The sequence below is a fragment of the Rhinolophus hipposideros genome (assembly GCF_964194185.1).
Source record: "Rhinolophus hipposideros genome assembly, chromosome: 9".
In the NCBI taxonomy this organism is placed as follows: domain Eukaryota; kingdom Metazoa; phylum Chordata; class Mammalia; order Chiroptera; family Rhinolophidae; genus Rhinolophus; species Rhinolophus hipposideros.
In genome coordinates this window covers 74,119,053-74,137,236 of record NC_138055.1, presented here as the reverse complement: position 1 = coordinate 74,137,236, position 18,184 = coordinate 74,119,053, and the positions used below count along the sequence as shown (strand labels likewise).

The 18,184-nt window shown below is 35.0% G+C and overlaps 1 protein-coding gene across 4 annotated transcripts in view; it reads left to right on the top strand.

Annotated features, from left to right (window-relative positions):
- The window catches only part of PPP1R12A (protein phosphatase 1 regulatory subunit 12A), a 140,235-nt gene that overhangs the window by 40,740 nt on the left and 81,311 nt on the right, over positions 1 to 18,184 (top strand). For all 4 annotated transcript variants that reach the window (XM_081058258.1, XM_081058260.1, XM_081058261.1 and 1 more), the window contains exon 2: positions 5,055 to 5,185. In XM_081058258.1, the coding sequence (XP_080914384.1) occupies positions 5,055 to 5,185 (131 nt within the window). The remainder of the gene's footprint in view (positions 1 to 5,054; positions 5,186 to 18,184) is intronic.

Sequence of the window (18,184 nt, the reverse complement as noted above, 5' to 3'; positions counted from 1 at the left end):
GGATGTTAAGTGATTTACCTAATTGACACCTGGCCAGCAAGTGGCAGAATTGGGTTAATCCCAGACAGTCTAGTTTGACTCTTAGAATCTATACTTTTAACAAAACCGCTTTCATGAAAAGGAATATAACAGTGTTAGAATGTATTTCAAATACTATTAAATTTGTGATTGTTATTTTGCTCTGTTGAATTACATTTGTTTTTATCTCCTAGAAATGAAATTTAATGATTTTTTAACATACATATGCCCCACCCCAAATCTGTTTTAAGCCATGAACTCTGTCTACTTACTTTGAGCCAATGTTGTGTAAGCTCCTTTATTCAACTTTCTGTTATTAAGCTGCTAAACTTTTTCCTTAAAATGTGTGGGGAACAAAATTTATCCTTAAGCTAACTTGCTGAGAAAAATAATAGGCCCCCTTTAAAATAAAAACAGATGTTTAATATACTTGAACTACCTTGTTGAATTAGTTTATAGCTCAAGTTGACAAAATTGCCTGTACCTGAATTTAAATGACAGAAGTGTTTTCACACAGCCATTTATTATCGGTAATTGCTCTGGATATATATTCCATAAAAACTTAAGATAAGCCATGTCAGATAAGATTTTGGAAGTATATTTGAGCCGTTCTGTTTTTTTCTATATGGCTTAATGGCTTAAACTGATCAAATTTAGTCAATTATTTAAAATCAGTAAATCATGTGTCTTAATGTGTTGCTTGTGCTAGCTTTTGATTCTCTTAGCAATGATATTTTTATGGGCATGCTTTCCCCAGTTTCTTGTATATGCTTTACAAATGTCCAGGAGAATACTTGGAACAATTTATACCACAAACTTGAGATTTACATATAATGTATATTTTCATGACATTGTTTTTACATTTAATTTATATTAAAATATTTCAAAGACTTATAACAAAATAAAGGAACACGCATATTTAACATTAACTGCTTTAGGTATTTTTGGTGTTTAGGTATTGTTGGTGTTTCTTATTGTAATAAATTGAAAAACATAATCATTTTACATCAAAATCAGCAGTGCTCATTTACTGGGAAATACCATTCCTGTACGTTAATTTTTTCAAAGGGCCAAGGCAAGCACCTTCTTAAAATGGAAAAATTTGAAAAATTAACCATTGGCCCTGAGAATTTTTTATCTTCAATGTCAAAGAATTACTCATATAAGATAAGGCAGATGAGCCTCTATTCCGGGTCCTACCTATCTTTCCACTCACCATGTGACTTTGCATACCCCAGGGAGTGTCTTCATTTGTTCCTATGTTAAACTCAGGTGGAGCGCCTCCTCCAGGAAATAATCCCTGACTACCAGCATTCCTTTGTAGCTCTTTTTTCCCTGAGCTTCCACCATTAGCGGTGCAGGGCTCTATAATTGTATTTATCATCTTCCTTTTGATACAGCATCTACTGTGTGTTTATCTTCCTTACTAGATGGTAAACTTCAGAAGTTTCTCTCTCTTGAACTAAATGAATAAAATACCAGAATGTCTTTGATGTCCACATTGAATATACTGGTTATAATTTAACCTTAACCCTTTTCTTAATGTTTTCATAATCACTTTGATTTCAGGTCCCTTTTTTAAATTACTACCTTAATGAAGATAATTCCCAAATTGATATATTCATTCCACATTTATTTTCAGAGATCTGTATGTCCAGTTGAGCACTGTATATGCATGGTTAGTTAGGTGTACAGACATGTATAAATTCAGCATATCCAAAGCTAAAAATCATCTTTTCCCAACCTGCTCTTTGAATTTGTGGTATTTATTTCCATGAATGGTTTCTCCCTGTCCTTCATTCTTCATATTCAATCTTTAATTAAACTTGTACATTTTCTCCTAAGTTTTTCTTAATCTAGACCCATTCTGTGTAACAGCTGTTGCTCAGTTCAGTCTCTTGCATCCTAACATTGCTTCCAGTAATCTTTCTGAAATACTGATCTGATTATTTCAACCCCTGTGCTTGAAAACTGAATAGCTTCTCAGACATCATCTTGAAATTCTAAAATGTTTGCTCCTACTTCCCCTTGCTGCTGAATTGAGCTACTGTTACTGAAGGGAGTGCAGATTTCTTTGATGTGTAAGTGTAAAAAGTAGATTTAAAACAACCTATAATATCAAATCCAATCACCTTTGCATTATATTCAGATCTTTTACCTGCAATATATTCATACCTTTTAGCCTTATACTATTTTGTGATGTACAAATACTCTATATCACTGGGTGACTTGCTGTTTGGTTTATTCCATGCATTTTTCTAATCATAGTTCATTTGTTCATTGAAGTTCCTTCCAGTTAACTTGCTAAGTGAACAACTCCTATGTAATCTTCAAAACCTAGCTCAATTAGATATACTAATGAGACCATCTTAGTCACAAGAAGATCTCTTTATGTCCTTGGTGATAGTTTAGATTTTCTTTAGATATTATTAGATTTTCTTTTTATGTAAATGCTACCTATTCGTTGTAAACATTTTGAAAATAAAGGAAAATTTAAAGAAGAAAATAGAAATTGTTCAGTCTCGCAACCAATGATAACGACTGTATATAGTATTCTAGGTATATAGTATTCTAGTATTTTGGTGTACATAGCTTATAGTAAAATTGGACTCATTTGGCTAATTGTCTTGCATCCTTTTTTAAAAACTTAATATATTGTGAGCATTTTCCCATTTCCCTTTATAAAGAATTATTTCTTGTTTGCTTGACGTTCTTCTCTACTTTTAAAAAAGAGAATCATATTTGTATTGGATGCATTTATCGAATAGAGTTTCATATTTTTAAATTGATGATAAAACTCAAAATACTGTTTTGGAGCCTGTAGGAATTAAAAGAGGTTGAGAGGAAAGGAGAATAGAGTTTAATATCTTTTTTCAAGGAAAATTAATGATTAAGCTTATAAACAGATCTGTTATTTCAAGCTACTGTGAGTCTTCATCTAAAATAACATCTTATAAACTACTTTCTAATACTATAGAATTTTGATGTTTTCTTTTGTTATTAGATAGCTATGGTTCTCAAATCTCTCCTCTTCTTTCTTTAACCACTGCTCCTTGATTAAAACCAGTTCTTTTCCCAAACAGTGTATACTTAAGTTCATGTGAATAGTGCTTACATATTCATTTCCCATCTGCTGTGTGTAAGGTAGTGTTCTGGGCTCTTTGGGACCTGGCCATCAGGTTTTTTGTAACTCGTTCCAAGGAGGAGAATCATGCACACATAAAAATGTTAAACATTTTAGGGAATTTTAGTTTCTTCCCTTCACTTAAATGATAAAGACAACAAAGCCCCAAAAGATTAAATTGCTTGTCCACAGCTACCAAATTTGTGGCAGAGTCAGAACTAAAGCCTAGAGCCCAAACTGTGATTCCGTCTCAGTGCTTTTCCACTTTAGATGTATTTTGTCCTTAGTGTTTTTGTTGACACCAACTTTGTCATTTCCCCCCTAAGAAAATGTTAATTGCTTCTATGGTAAGTAATAGGTAAAAAAATAGGTTTCATTTATACAACACTTAAGTGCCTAGAACGTATGATATCCTGCTGCAGAGATGGCATGTAGGTGAGAAATATATTGATGAACCAGGAGCATCTGTAGAAAGCAGCGTTAAATGTGTAAAAAGCTTGTTTTTTGGAATGTGAACATCTGTGTTAGAATCTCAGCTCTATCATTTCCCACCTGTGTGGCTTATTCAAGCTACTTAAAGCTCTTTGAATCTTAGCTTTCTCGGTCATTCATTCATTTATTGAGCCCCTTACCATGTGCCAAGAACTGTACAAAGAGCTGGGGATACAGCAAAATTCTTGTTCTCATAATGGTTTCTGTGAGGGTAACATATATAAATCAGTAAAATAGATAAAGCACCAATCATACTACTTGGCACAAAGTAAGCATTGACAAAAGTTCCCTTATTTACTACAGGCTGAGGTTCTCAAACTTTTTCATCTTAGGACCCCCTTTTACTCTTACAAATTATTGAAGGAACCCCAAAAGGAACCCAATACAACCCTTTTGTGGGTTGTACATATTAATGTTTACAATACTAGACGTTAAAACTGAGGATTTTAACTTATTTTAAAATAGCAGAACTTTACCCGTGTTACATAATTAACTTTTTAAATTAAAATAATTATCTTACTCTTGAAAGCTTGAATTTATCATGGGCAACAAATATTTTTAGTTGTTTTTCTTGAAATGACAGGCTTACTTTGTTCATTTTCAAGAAAATTCCTGCCAAAAATCCAAGTTGTTATTTAAGTAAAAATGGTACCGCATGGGAAAAGTGGCTAGTTCAGCCCTCACCTGTCACACAAGTGCCCTTCATCAGGGCAGTCATCCTGGTAAGAAGTGCTTTATGCATACTTCTTCTACCTTGTTCCACAGACTATGAAAAAGATGCATATTTAAGGGTTAGATTTTAATAGTTTATGATTTTTAGTGCTTTGTAAAGAACATTAATAAGTAAAAACAGCATTTTAAAAACTTGAGTACATAGTGAAAACAGTAACTGTTAGTTTGGTTTGATTTTTTCTTTTTTCTTTTGCCACTACCTTAATTTGTGGTAAGGCACAAGCAGTTTTACCACTAGTGCTTTTGTACCCACAAACGCACGTCAACACAGTGAAAGGGGGAAATGCCGTCTTAGTATTATTTTGAAAATAGTTTTGACTGTGGCAACTCCCAGAAAGGATCGCTCCCCCCTCAGCAAACCACATTGGGAACCACTGCTATAGAAAGTATTAGTGATACTTAATTACAATGTTTTGATTGTTTTCAATTTATTGAAGTGTACTTGTTTTCCTTGTGGGGTTGACATAAAGAGTAGTCTCATACACCACTGTTGTACATGTATCTGAACAAGGACCATACTACAATTTACTTAGTACATTGGCCTGCTGGGTGACAGTACAGTCAAGATAGAAGCAGACTAATTTATGGAGGATATGTTATAAAAGCAACAAAGAAGAGTTTTATTCTATTGGTGTATTATTGGGAGTGTTGATTCAAATTTTTTCTAATGCTTTCTTTTGTGTTTTAGGCTTGCATTGATGATAATGTTGATATGGTGAAGTTTCTGGTAGAAAATGGAGCAAATATTAATCAACCTGATAATGAAGGCTGGATACCACTACATGCAGCTGCTTCCTGTGGATATCTTGATATTGCTGAGTAAGCTAATTCTCTATTTACTTTTATCCAAATAAAAATTTAAAGACCTGAGATTTTACAGAAATTGTTGTTGATTCAATGAGGGAACTTTTTTGTTAACTGCAAATCCCCTCTCCTTGTCTTCATGTAGAGAATTGTCAAATGATTTAGTTAATATTCATATTTAACAACCTAGTCTATCCCTGTATAACCCTGAATTGTTAGGGGATATTAACAATACTTTTTAATTTGGTTACCTTGCTATAGGGAGAATATGATAAATACATAGTTCTCTTAGTTTTTATTAAGGTTGTTTTCTAGAAACACGTTTTATTTTATAAAATTCAGTGAGAAATAGTCACTGTATTCTTAACTACCTTTAATGGGCAGGTACTTTCCAAGAAAATTTCATTCTTTAAACTTGTAACAGGAGAGTATAGACAGCCTGACAAAATAATTTTTAATTAAATAATTTTTTTCTGATTTGTGTCAACACCATAAAGTTTTGTTGTCTACCTGCTCACATCAAAGCTTTTCAACTATAAATATTGAATATGGGAGTTGTACTCTATGGGGCCTCCCTTAGTAAGACTTCATAATTTTCTTTGTATATTTTACTTTCCCCTTTCATATGTATTGGAGATAACAATACTTAAGTTTACATTGAGGCCGTGTTTGATGAAAAGAAAAGTGCTCTGGCCTGGGAATCAGATCTGAGTTGAGTTTTATTACCAACTCGACACTAATTGTACTACATCTTTTGGTAATTTGTTTTCCTCTTTCTGGGCTTTGATTTCTTTAGTGTAAAATGAGGAGGTCTTTTTGCCATTGCAAAACAATAGTAGTCATTTATAATTATAAGCATGGTTCTCAAGTTCCTTACTCCTTTCTGTTCTTTTCATGCTCATCAGAGGACTTGGATCTTTTCTTTATAGAAAAAAAATCTTTATCTTTAGCCGTCCTTAAATATTTAGTATTTAGGCTCTGGAGTCAACTGATGTGGATTATGAAGGCTTCCTCACCCATTCTCAAGGGATATAACCTTGGACAAATTGCTTAACTTTTATAAGCTTCAGTTTTCTCCTCTATAGAATGGGAATACTATTTGCTAGGTTTGTTGTGAGGGTTAACTGAAGAACCCATCAAGCATAGTACTTGGCCATAGGAAATACTCAGTATGTGTTAACTTTTGACCGTTATCTCCTTTATCTCCTCTGGGAAAATGAAAACCCAACTTCTTTTTTCAGGTGTTTAATCGTTGTGTTTCCTTTTTCTTTTTCTTTTTTTTAAATTCGTGCTTCTGAGTTTGAAAACTCAATGATAATTATCCTGAATAATTTCCTATGAAATAATTTCCGTAGATTTGAGTAGATTTGATTGATAACCCATTGTGTCCGTTGGGATGATTTTAGCTGCAAGTAAGTATCAAATTTAAAATAACCTAAAGAGTAAGGGCTCTTATTATACAGGATGACATATAGTTTAGAAGGACAGAGGGCATTCAGGTTTATTAAGTTTCTCCGTGATGTCATCAAGGGCCTGGGGTCTTTCAGTCCTTGTCTTTTTCTGACTTTCCCAAATATGGACTTTATTCTTAGCCTTGTCCCTTACTGGTCACAAGGTGATTGCCACAATTCCTGAATTGGGTTTTTACAGATGCACATCCCAAGAACAAAATAAAAATTGTGTGGGACGTGGGACAGTCTTCTCCATATTCTGTATTTGTCAAGGAGGGGAATCTTTCCTGGAGCGCCCTCTGACTGCAGCTTATTCCCCTTAAAGGATTTCCTTTCACCTGGCTTGGTCATTTGCCCATGTCTACTCTGGGAAAAGCAAGTATCTGGCATGTTCAGTTTTTTTATATGCCAGTAAACACATATGAGGAGGGTGAGCAGTCTGCTACAGGTGTTAATGTTTTCAGTAGAGTAACTACAACTTTTCATTTTTTGGAAGGTAGGGTATGGCGTATGTGCTTCATAGGACCTGTGCAAACAAGAGATCTGTTTTGGCCAAGGTTGACTAGAGTTTTGCTTATTTTAACTTCCTTTTTATAGGCCGTTAGAATTTATGGCTGTATATTATCCTGCATAATAAGAAATATAACTGAAGTATTGAAATCCACAGTTTCTTTGAACCAAATTAAAATTAGAAAAATGACTTTTGCGTTTTTGCACTTCCTGCCATATGAAATTCTTTTTTTTAATGACAATGTTGTATAAAACACAGTTTAACAAGTATATACTGGGTTGTTTATACTAACTAGTATATACTGGGTGATGATGGCCCCAGACTCCTCCAAACGGATGATTATTTTTATCAGCATTATATTTTTCCACAATTTCACTAATGAGTGTGAGAAGTTAATGAAACCCTAGTTTTCTTGGGCCTAGATAAATATAGCATGATGGCTTAAGAGACAGGGTGAAGATATCCCCCAAATCAGAGCATTTGTAGAGTAAAAGACCCTGTTAATGATGTAGAGACAATAGTTATAAACCAGGAATGACATAGCAATATTGGGTCACTCTGTTAAGTGGAGTATTTGGAGTTATTTTTTTTTTTTTTTTTTTTTTTTTTTTGAAATCCTGGTTCAGCATTCACTAGCTTTGTGCCCTTGGCTAAGCTACTTAGCCTCTACTATCAATATTATTTGTGAAATAATATAATGATTTTGGAATGATCTGGCATCTTCCTAGCTCTTATTTCTCATTGCTTTCCACATTTTTCACTCTGTCAATACTGAGCTACTTCTAATTTCTCATTTTTTGCTGGCTCACATCAATGTGTCTTTGTTCACAGTGGTTCATTTGCCTCACTTCTTTACTTGACCAGCTCCTTACAAACCTCTTAAAATGCAATTTGTGTAAGGCTTGCTTCTTCTAGAAACCTTTCTGATGTTCCTGGCTGATTCATCATCATCTCTAACATATCAGTTGTTTACATTCTTCTTTACCAACTGCATTATGCACTGAATAGTACTAATTCAAGCCTATTGAAATGGGAGATGAAACAAACAGTGAAACGCAGATATTTTACTCTGAGGATTTGAGGATGATTAGGATACCGTGAGTTCTAAATTTTTGACCTGTATTGGAGATAGTGGAACAAAGAATGTAAAGTTACAGTTTAGTTTCTAAACATTTAACAGTTTCATAACTGGTGTGTAGCCTGCCAGAAGCCAAGTGAATAGGTGAATGATAGCTCTTCACATTCTGGCTTGATTTTCTCACCTTTTCACGGAAATGATTACGCTCAGCCTCTCCCTACTTTGAATTAGGTAGAAATCGTAGGAAAAAATTAAAAAGTGGAGATTGTTTAATAATGCCCCTTCTCCAGATTGGATTGGAAGAAGTATAAATGAGGTGAGTTTGGGAGTATGATGTTAATGTTCACCATCCGTATTGCTTTACTAAATACTGATGGGTGAAATGCGTGCATGCGCATCATTCTCTCCTTTGGTGACTGAGTTAGCAGTGTTAGGGGCTGACTTGTGTCTTTACAAAATTTATGTGTTGGAACTATAACCCCCAAAACCTTGGAATGTTACTGTAGAATTGGAGCCTTTAAAGAAACGATTAAGTTAAAATGAAACTTACAGAGTGTGCTCTAATCCAGTCTTATTGATATCCTTATAAGAAGAGGAAATTTGGACACAAAAAGACACCAGGGCGTGCACACAGAGAAAAAAGACCCTGGGAGGAGGATACTGTGAAAAGGCAGCCATCTGCAAGCCAAGGAGAGAAGCCTCAGAAGAAACCAAACTTTCCAACACTTTGATCTTGGACTTCCAGCCCCTAGAACTAGGAGAAAATAAAATTTTATTGTTTGAAGCAGGTAATCTATGGCATTTTGTTAGCACTAGCAAACTAATAGAGGCAATATGAAATTTCTTGCTGTCATATCAAGGTATTCTTTCCTAAAAATTATAGTGTTGATGTCATAGGGCTATGGATTAGAAGTAAAATTCAACATTTTAGGAAAAAAAGCAAACAATTGTGGAGCCCAAGAAACCATGTATTCAATTTATTGTTACAATTTATAACAATCAGTTATAGCTCTCTCACCATAAACTATAAATTATATTATAATTTAAATTATGACTATGTGCAAAGCATTAAAAACCAAGTCCTCTAACTTAAGAAATAATTGGATGAAAACATAAGAACTATACAATAGTAGCATTTTAATTTTGTCATTCTTTTTCATTTATTAGCTAGAATATTTCTGTAAAAGAAACTTCCTCATATCTACTATTTGGCTATGCCCTAGTACAAATTTTATAGGAAAGATAGGATATATTACTTACTCTTTCCTTCTGTATACTGATTTTTTAAATGAGTTGATTCACTAGTTACCTTCAAAAAGGACTGATAGGTTTTTTTTGAGGTCTAAGTAACTTTAGGAGCTTCTGCATTTAAACATAGTTGATGTGTTTCAATCCATTGCAGTTATTATCCTTATTGAATAGCAAATTGTACCATCTTTGGTCACTAAGAGTATCTTCATGCTGGCATCTGAGTCCTTGGAACATGATCAAATAAAGTGATCTTTAAAAGCTTCCTTGCCCTTCAGTATCACAGTTTCAGACATCAGTTACATTCCTGCCCTGGGTCTAGACTTGCCATTTCTCCAAGGAGCCCTCTTCCTTGTAATGGGTGCTAGCAGTTCATTGTTACTGCTGGTCATTGTTTCCGATTCAGATTCAGCACCACGGTGAATTTTTCTTTAATCGCTTCTCTCTTTGATCGGTATTTCCTTTCTCCGATTACCAGGAACTATATATTAAAATAATACATAATTACAAATTTGCTTCATTCTGTGTTACATATATTAAATTGTCTATAACAACAATACCACCAACATTATTACTGAAAGCAATCTGAAGTTTTTTTGTTGGATTGGTTGGGGTATTTTTTGGCAGGGGTAAGGGGAGAACTTTTCATTTTGTCCTTAATGTATCCCACTTGAATACCTTAATCATACATACTACCAAATAACTGTGTTGAAATTACTTGAAATAACTGTTTTCTGTGATTATGTCACCAAATACACACACACACACACACACACACACACACACACACACGAAATTAGGTTCATTGTTTAATTTTATTTATTTTTTAGAATTTACTTTTTTAAAATTTAATTTTGTTTTATAATTTATATAAAATATCAGGTTCTAATGGCAATCCCTGCTCTACGACCCTATTTCCTCCAACATCCTATATAGGTAACCGTTTTTAATTTTACATTTTATCTCAGTGTGTTTTTTAATGTAAGTATTATTTAAAATAATTATTTTTCCACCTTTGTAAATAAATGGTAGAATATCATACACATACGAGTATTTCTCCACTTTTTTTTTCACGTAACAGTCTATTATGGAGATCACTATATAGTGGAATATAGTTACTTGTCATTGTTCTTTTTAGGTTTAGTACTCCATTGTTTAGTATGTCATTGTAGTTTATGCAGCTTGTCCCTTTTCATTAACCAATGAATATTATTTATTTGAATGACTACAGTTTTAGCCTTGGAATTGTCTTTCTGTATTCTTGCAAATCATAGGGATTTTTGTGTTTATGTGACAAATATTTTGCTTTTGAATAATAAAACTTAAATGACTTGTTTTATTATTAGCATTTTAGTTATTGATGTGATTAATATTCTGATACAATTTTTTTTTTTTTTTGTATTTTCGTCACCACATTTCTTGTTTAGGCCTCCACTACAGATGCTTAAGGAATGCTTTAATCTTGAGTTTCTTTAGTGTTTGCCATAAAATTTTCCAATAATGGAGAAAATTAGCCCTCTATTAGGCTATCATAATGTAGTTTCATATACTAGAATGGAATATTGATTAATTAGTATAACATATTTTTCTTCTAGTTTTAAAGATACTACTGTTGAGGATTTCATATCATTATAAAATGCTGATAGAATTGCATTCAGTGACATTTTCATGATTTCATTTACAGCAAGGAAAAAGTTTCATTAGCTTTTTGTCACTTGATCATTAAAGAACAACTGTTTAAGGATACGAAAACTTCTAAATATGTGTGGTGGCTCATTTATAGGTTGGCTTTTTTTCACTATAACCTTTATTCCATAAACATCCACCAGTGTTCTCAAGATTTTTCTTGGCTTACCCTTCAAAATTTATCCAGTATCTACTTTTCATCACCTCTTTTATTTTTCCTTCATCCTGGACACTTGTTTTTCTCTGGAATTATTGGCGTTGCAGTAATTCTAACCATAACCATCCTCTTCTCCCCATCTATTTTCCATACAGCAGCCAGAATGATCCTTTTAAAATATTGTAAGTGGGATAACATCACATTTTTATTATTAGTCCTCCAGTGATTCATAATGCATCTGGGATGGAAGCCAGACTTCTGGTGGCCTACCAGGCTATTGTTTGGTCCCCGTCACCTTTTTGACTTCATTTCCTTCACTCTTCTCTGAGCTCTCTCAGTCTCACTGGTCTAGCCTTTAAACAAATGAGACATCTTGCTTCATAGTCTGAACCTGCTGATTCCTCCGTCTGGAATTACATAATGTTATTTTGGGTTAAAAAGAAAATCAGAAATTTTTACCAATTTAAAGTACATAAACTTCACCACGCCAGGAAGAAATAGTTATTACTGAGCTCAAGCTCAGGAATCAGACAACTCTGTTTAAATCTTGACTCTGCCAAATAGTTGCTGTTAACTTTGGACAGTTTGACAGCTTCTTTGAATCTCTCTCTCTTTATCTATAAAATGGAAGTGTTAATACTTGTCCCTGCTTTATAAGATCATTTTGAAGATTAAATGCGAGAATGTGTATAAGACACTCAGCATAATATGTGGCACATATTTAGTATTCAGTAAATGTTAGCTAAATTAGTTATTATTATACATAATACAGTTTTTGGTTACTTTTAGTGAAAAAAAAAATAAGCTCTTGGTCCTGGATTATTATAATTTTGTTTTAGTACGTCCCTAACTAGATGAGAGGAGCAGAAGAGGGTGATATAGCCATTTACTTTGATGTAGGAGGAGTAGAGCCCCAAGAACAGTCGGTAAATCCATGAATATTGGTTTTGTTTACATATTTCTTATGAAAATGATACTTTATCAGTGTAAACCAGACCATGTGTTTTGATTAGAACTCTCCAGGTGAAAGTACATCTAGGATCCTATGAAAATAGTAAAATTTTGTTTGAGAGATACTTACATCTTGCTATAATGACAATGAGATACATTTGTCTAAAACTGTAAAAATGTATTCATACATTCTTAATCCATTTTTTAACAACTTTATGAGAATGTTCACTGTGACTTCCATTTCACAGTTAGAACTGGACCCTCATTCTCACTCAAATTCTGATGTTCTTTCCATTATCGCACAACTGTCTCCTATAGTAGAGTTAGGCATTGTGAGATATAAAAATTACTGCAACACAGTCCCTCATCTTCAAGCTTGCAGATACATGTGAAGTCAGTTAACTAATACTAAATAGAATAAATAGACCAACAGATGTACAAGGAACACTGAGGAAGAACTGATTAATTCTGGTTAGGCCAATCAGAGAAAGATTCTAAAGAAAGCAACGTTTTTATATTTAACAATGAACAGAGTTTTTGTCTCTGGGAATTGGAGCTGCCTAAATAAAGTCACGTTATTCATGAGAAATAATATTTGTAAAGTTCTTCCACTGCATTAACTAACATTTGCTGTTTCTTCATTAAAATGTGCTGATTCCCATAAAGTTGTTAAAATGAACACTGTAGCTAATAAGCTATTTGTGCAAAGTTCATTCACTTCCATTTCCACCAGCTGATTTGCAAGACTACCAAAAGTTAGTGTGTGTTTTAGCCTGTTGATGCCTGTTGAACTTGTAAGTGGTTATGTAATTTAACCAGATGGCCCCCAGATTGACAAAATGTGTACAAAAAATAAAATTGTTACTATAACTTAGCTAAACACTTCAGAAAGACTCAATAAAGGCAAGGCCCTAAAAATACAATTGCTGTTTAATCAGATGTGGGTATGATCACTGAAAGACTAAGAGAAAAAATATCTAGACTGCTTTTCTGTTCACTTCAAGTTTTTCCTTCACTTTAAAAGCACTTGAAAGTCTTAAACAATACATTCTGGGTATGGTTATCACAAGCAAAGCAGCGTGGATTTAAGTCATTAGAGACATTCTCCAATCTCTTTTATGTTGAAATAAATGTCTTATTTATGTTTATTTCATATATGTATTATGTTTTATTATTCCCTTTTCTAATCAGCTTTTCTGGTTAACCAAGCAAATATTAGGTCTGATTGCAGTAGATAAAAGGGTTTCTTTGGAGCTATGGTTTTTGGAGGAGAAGAGCATTAGTGGAATAAGGAGACTAGCTGGTAAGACTGGGAAGTCTTTGTTTATCCCACTTAGTGTAACTTTTTTTTTTTTAACTTTATTTTTATTGGGGAACTATGTTTTTCCAGCACCCATCAGCTCCAAGTCAAATTGTTATCCTTCAATCTAGTTATGGAGGGCTCAGCTCAACTCCCAAGTCCAGTCACCGTTTTCAATCTTTAGTTGCAGGGGTCGCAGCCCACCATCCTATGTGGGAATTGAACCGGCAACCTTGTTAAGAGCTCACGCTTTAACCAACTGAGCCATTGGCCATCCCTGTAAATTTTTTTAAGTGATTTTTTGATGTTTCAATTACACTTGACATACAATATTAGTTTCAGGTGTACAGCATAGTGATTAGACATTTATACTCATATGACTTATGAAGTGATCACCAATAAATCCATTGCCCATCTGATATCATGCATATTTATTATAATATCATTGACTGTATTCCCTATGCTGTACTTTACATCTCTATGACTATTTTCTAACAACCAATTTGTACCTCTTAATCCCTTCTCCTTTTTCAACCACCCGCCAACCCCCTCCTATTTGGCAACCATCAAAATGTTCTCTGTATCTATGAATTTGTTTCTGTTTTGTTTATTTTGTCTTTTAGATTCCATATATAAGTGAAATCATATGGCATTTGTCTTTCTCTGCTTGACTTATTTCACTTAGCATAATATCCTCCAGCTTCATCCATGTTGTTGTGGATGGCAAGATTTCATTCTGTGTTATGGCTGAGTAATATTCCATTGTGTATATGTACCACATCTTCATCCATTTATCTATTGATGGACACTTAGGTTGCTTCCATATCTTGGCTATTGGAAATAGTGCTGCAGTGAACATATGGATGCATGTCTTTTCAAATTAATGTTTTGTGTTTCTTCAGATAAATACCCAAAAGTGGAATTACTGGGTTCTTTGTCTCTTGTTGTAGTCTCTATTTTTAAAATCTGTTTTGTCTGGTATAAGTATTGCTACTCCAGTTTTATTGTTTGTTTTTGTTTTGTTTTACCACCTCTCCCCCACACACACACACCCGTTTTCATGAAATGTCTTTTTCCATCTTTTTACTTTTGGTCTGTGTGTGTCTTGCAATCTGAAACAAGTCTCTTGTAGGCAGCATTTTATTGTCTTGTTTTCTTATCCATTCAGCCACCCTATGTTTTTGATTGGAGCGTTTAATTCATTTACATTTAAAGTAATTGTTGATAGATGTGTAGTTACTGCCATTTTATTATTAGTATTTTTGTTTTGTTTTCTTCTTACTAAAGAAGCGTCTTTAAGACTTCAGGTAATACTGGCTTTGTAGGAATAAACTCCTTTAGCTTTTACTTCACTGGGAAGCTCTTTTTCTTAGTCCTTTGATTCTAAAGACTAGTTTTGCTGGGTAAAGTAATCTTGTTTGTAGGTGCTTAATTTTCATCACTTTCAATGTTTCGTGCAAGTTTCTTCTGACCTGCAAACCTTCTGTTGAGAAATCAGCTGACAGTCTCATGGGAGCTCTATTGTAGGTAGCTAACTGATTTTCTCTTGCTGCTTTTAAGATTCCCTCTTTGTCTTTAACTTTTGGCATTTTAATTATGATGTGTTTTGCTGTGGGCCTCTTTAAGTTCATCTTGTTTGGGACTCTGTGCTTTTTGGGCTTGTCTGTATTTCCTTTACTATGTTAGGAAAATTTTCCAACATTATTTCTTCAAATGCATTTTTCAATTTATTGCTCTCTTCCCCTTCTGGTACCCCTATGATGTGAATATTGGTACACTTGATGTTGTCCCAGTGGCCTCTTAAGCTATCCTCATTTTTGGGGGGATTCTAATTTTACTGTTCTGATTGGGTATTTTCTGCTACTTTATCTTCCAAATTGCTGATTATATCCTCTGCTTCATCTAATCTATAGGTGGTTCCCATTAATATATTCTTTGTTATAGTTATCATTTTTGACTGGTTCTTTTTTGTGTTTTCTATCTCCATTTTTATGTTTCCCGTCTCTGTGTTGAAGTTCTCCCTGAGATCACTGAGCATCCTTATAACCAGTGTTTGGAACTCTGCATCTGGTAGATTGCTTGTCTCCGTTTTGTTTAGTTCTTTTCCTGGAGCTTTTTTCTGATCTTTCATTTGGGACATGTTTCTTTGTCTCCCCATTTTGGCTGCCTCCCTCTGTTTGTTTCTGTGTGTTAGATAGACCACAGCCTTGGTCGAGTGGTCTTCTGTAATAGGTGTCCTGTGGGGCTCAGTGGCACAGTCTCCCTGGTCACCTCAGCCAGGTGCTGCAGGTGTGTCCCTTGTGTGTGTTGTGTGTGCTCTTCTGTTGTAGTTGAGCCTTGATTTCTGTTGGTATGTCAGTGGGAGAAATTGATCCTCGGACTGATTAGTTATGAGGCCTGGCTGTGACTAGAATAGAGGAACTGTTGTGCAGGGGCTGACCCTATGGAGCAGGAACTATTTTAACAGGGCTCTGCCTGCTGAGGCTGCCTTTAGGGGTGTTATTTGTTACTGTTCATGGAGATGGTTGTGTGGTGCTCTGATGTAGTCTGAAGCTGGCCACCCGGTATGTTGGTTCTGGGGCTTTGTGAGAATGGCTATGATTCAGGCCAAGGTCAGCTTCTCCCTGTGCCCTGCACAGGGCCACTTGGTATGAGCAAGAAAGCAATCTGCACATGGCTGCCACTTGTGCTGTGCTTGGAGGTGCCTGGGAGGGGCTGTGAACCGAAGCCAGCTGCCGCTGCCGCTAGTACCAGACATGGGGCTGCTAAGCAAGCAGTATAGGGCATGCCAACGCCAGATGCTGCTTGTTTGGTGTTTGTGAACCTTTGAGAGAATATAGAAAACTCCACAGCATGAGCCAACTCAGGCTGTTCGTATGGAGAAGCCTCTGGAATTGGCTTGGGTGAGCCCACAAGTTTGGTGAGGCAAGATCTCAGGGAATTACCAGGGTGGGGCAAATGGTGTTAGCTAAGTAGATGGAGACTTAGATATGGCACTCAATTTGGTCTGCAGGCTGGGAGGGGGAAGGGCTCAACAAAGGAACAATGGGTTCTGCCAACTTTTCTGTCTGGGGGGAAAGCTGCCCCTCCAGCTCTTGCCCTGAAGCCAGACAGTTCAGTTTTTCCTTGTGTATTTCTGGCACCTCTCAGGCTGCTGCTCCAGCTGTGCAGCTCTGAGTAAGTGAGTCTATCAGCAAGTAAGTCCATGTGCAGGCCCTTTAAGAGGAAGGCCTGGGACTCCAGCGGCCCTCTGTCTCACTCAGCCACAATCTTCGCTGGTTTATAAAAATATTAACGTGTTTGGTTGTAGAGTGCTTCATAGTATTAGACTATATCTTTGGCATTTTCTTCTAAGCCACTGATATTCATTCAGTATGTTTCAGTGTTGGTACTTACTTGATCTTACCAGAAGGTATCAATAAAAAGTCTCAGACAACATCCAGGAAAACATTTTAAACAACATTTAAGCTCAACAGATTAGGTACTAGCAATGCACATAAATCGATTGAAGTGCAAATAATATGAATAGCTGTGACCAGGGTCACATGAGGACAGATACTGACAACTACGTCTTGTCTGCCACCTGGACAGTTTCCATTTTAAAACATCATTTATTGTAAGATCCATTAATTGTAGAAGATTTCAGTGATATTAAAATGTAGAGGTAATGAGTATCTTAGAATTGCTATACAATGAGTAGGATTTTTGCCTCTAGAAATTGAGAGCTGCAACAATAAAGTGACAAAGTAATTGATTTTAATGAATGAATGTGTGTTTTCAGGAGTTAGTACATGATAAAAAAAAGTGTAAAGTTACTGCTTTAGGGGAATAATTGAGAGAAATTGGAAATGCTGAAAACAGAACCTTCGGGATTTCCTATATTTAACAGTGACTTTGCAAAGAGAAGGGAGAAATAAAATGCTTCCCTAAATTTTGAATTTGTTTTTCTACGAATGTCAATTCAGGTGCCTGGACAACTGGAAAATAAAGCTCAGTTTCACAAATAGACTCATTTCTCTCACAAGTATTAACCTGGTCTTTTCTATTGGCATAATTTTATCTAGCATAATTATGGAACTGATGTCAGAAATTAAAATTTGGCAAGGTGTCAGGACTACTAACAATTGTGCTAATAATGTGATTTATATACAAAAATAATACTTCCATCTGTGGGGTTTTGGCAAATTGAAATTTTTTTAAAGATTAAAAATTGGTATCATTATAAACTTCACATTTCTTAAGTTAAAATTGGGAGAGAGAATTTCTGCCTCCAAGTAAATAGAGTAGATACTTTTTCCCCTGTTCTTTCTTCTAAGTATAACTAAAAATCCTGAACATTATATATAAACATAAGGAGACACTAAACAATGGAGAGAACACAGAGCAGCTAGGGATCTCGAGACCCAAAGAATGACACAGTGGTTTGTTTTCTGGCTTGCTTTTTTGCCTCATATGTCCGAACCTTGGAGTCGAAGAAACTGATAATCCAAAGCACTGATGGGCGCAGATCAAAAAAGCCTTTTATCTCTTTGGCCAAATACTGGGAGAGGAACCCCTAGCAAGACAGAAAATTTTAAAAGTGAATAAATAAATTACTACTCTACTCCAGCCATACGCTACTGGAAAAAAAAA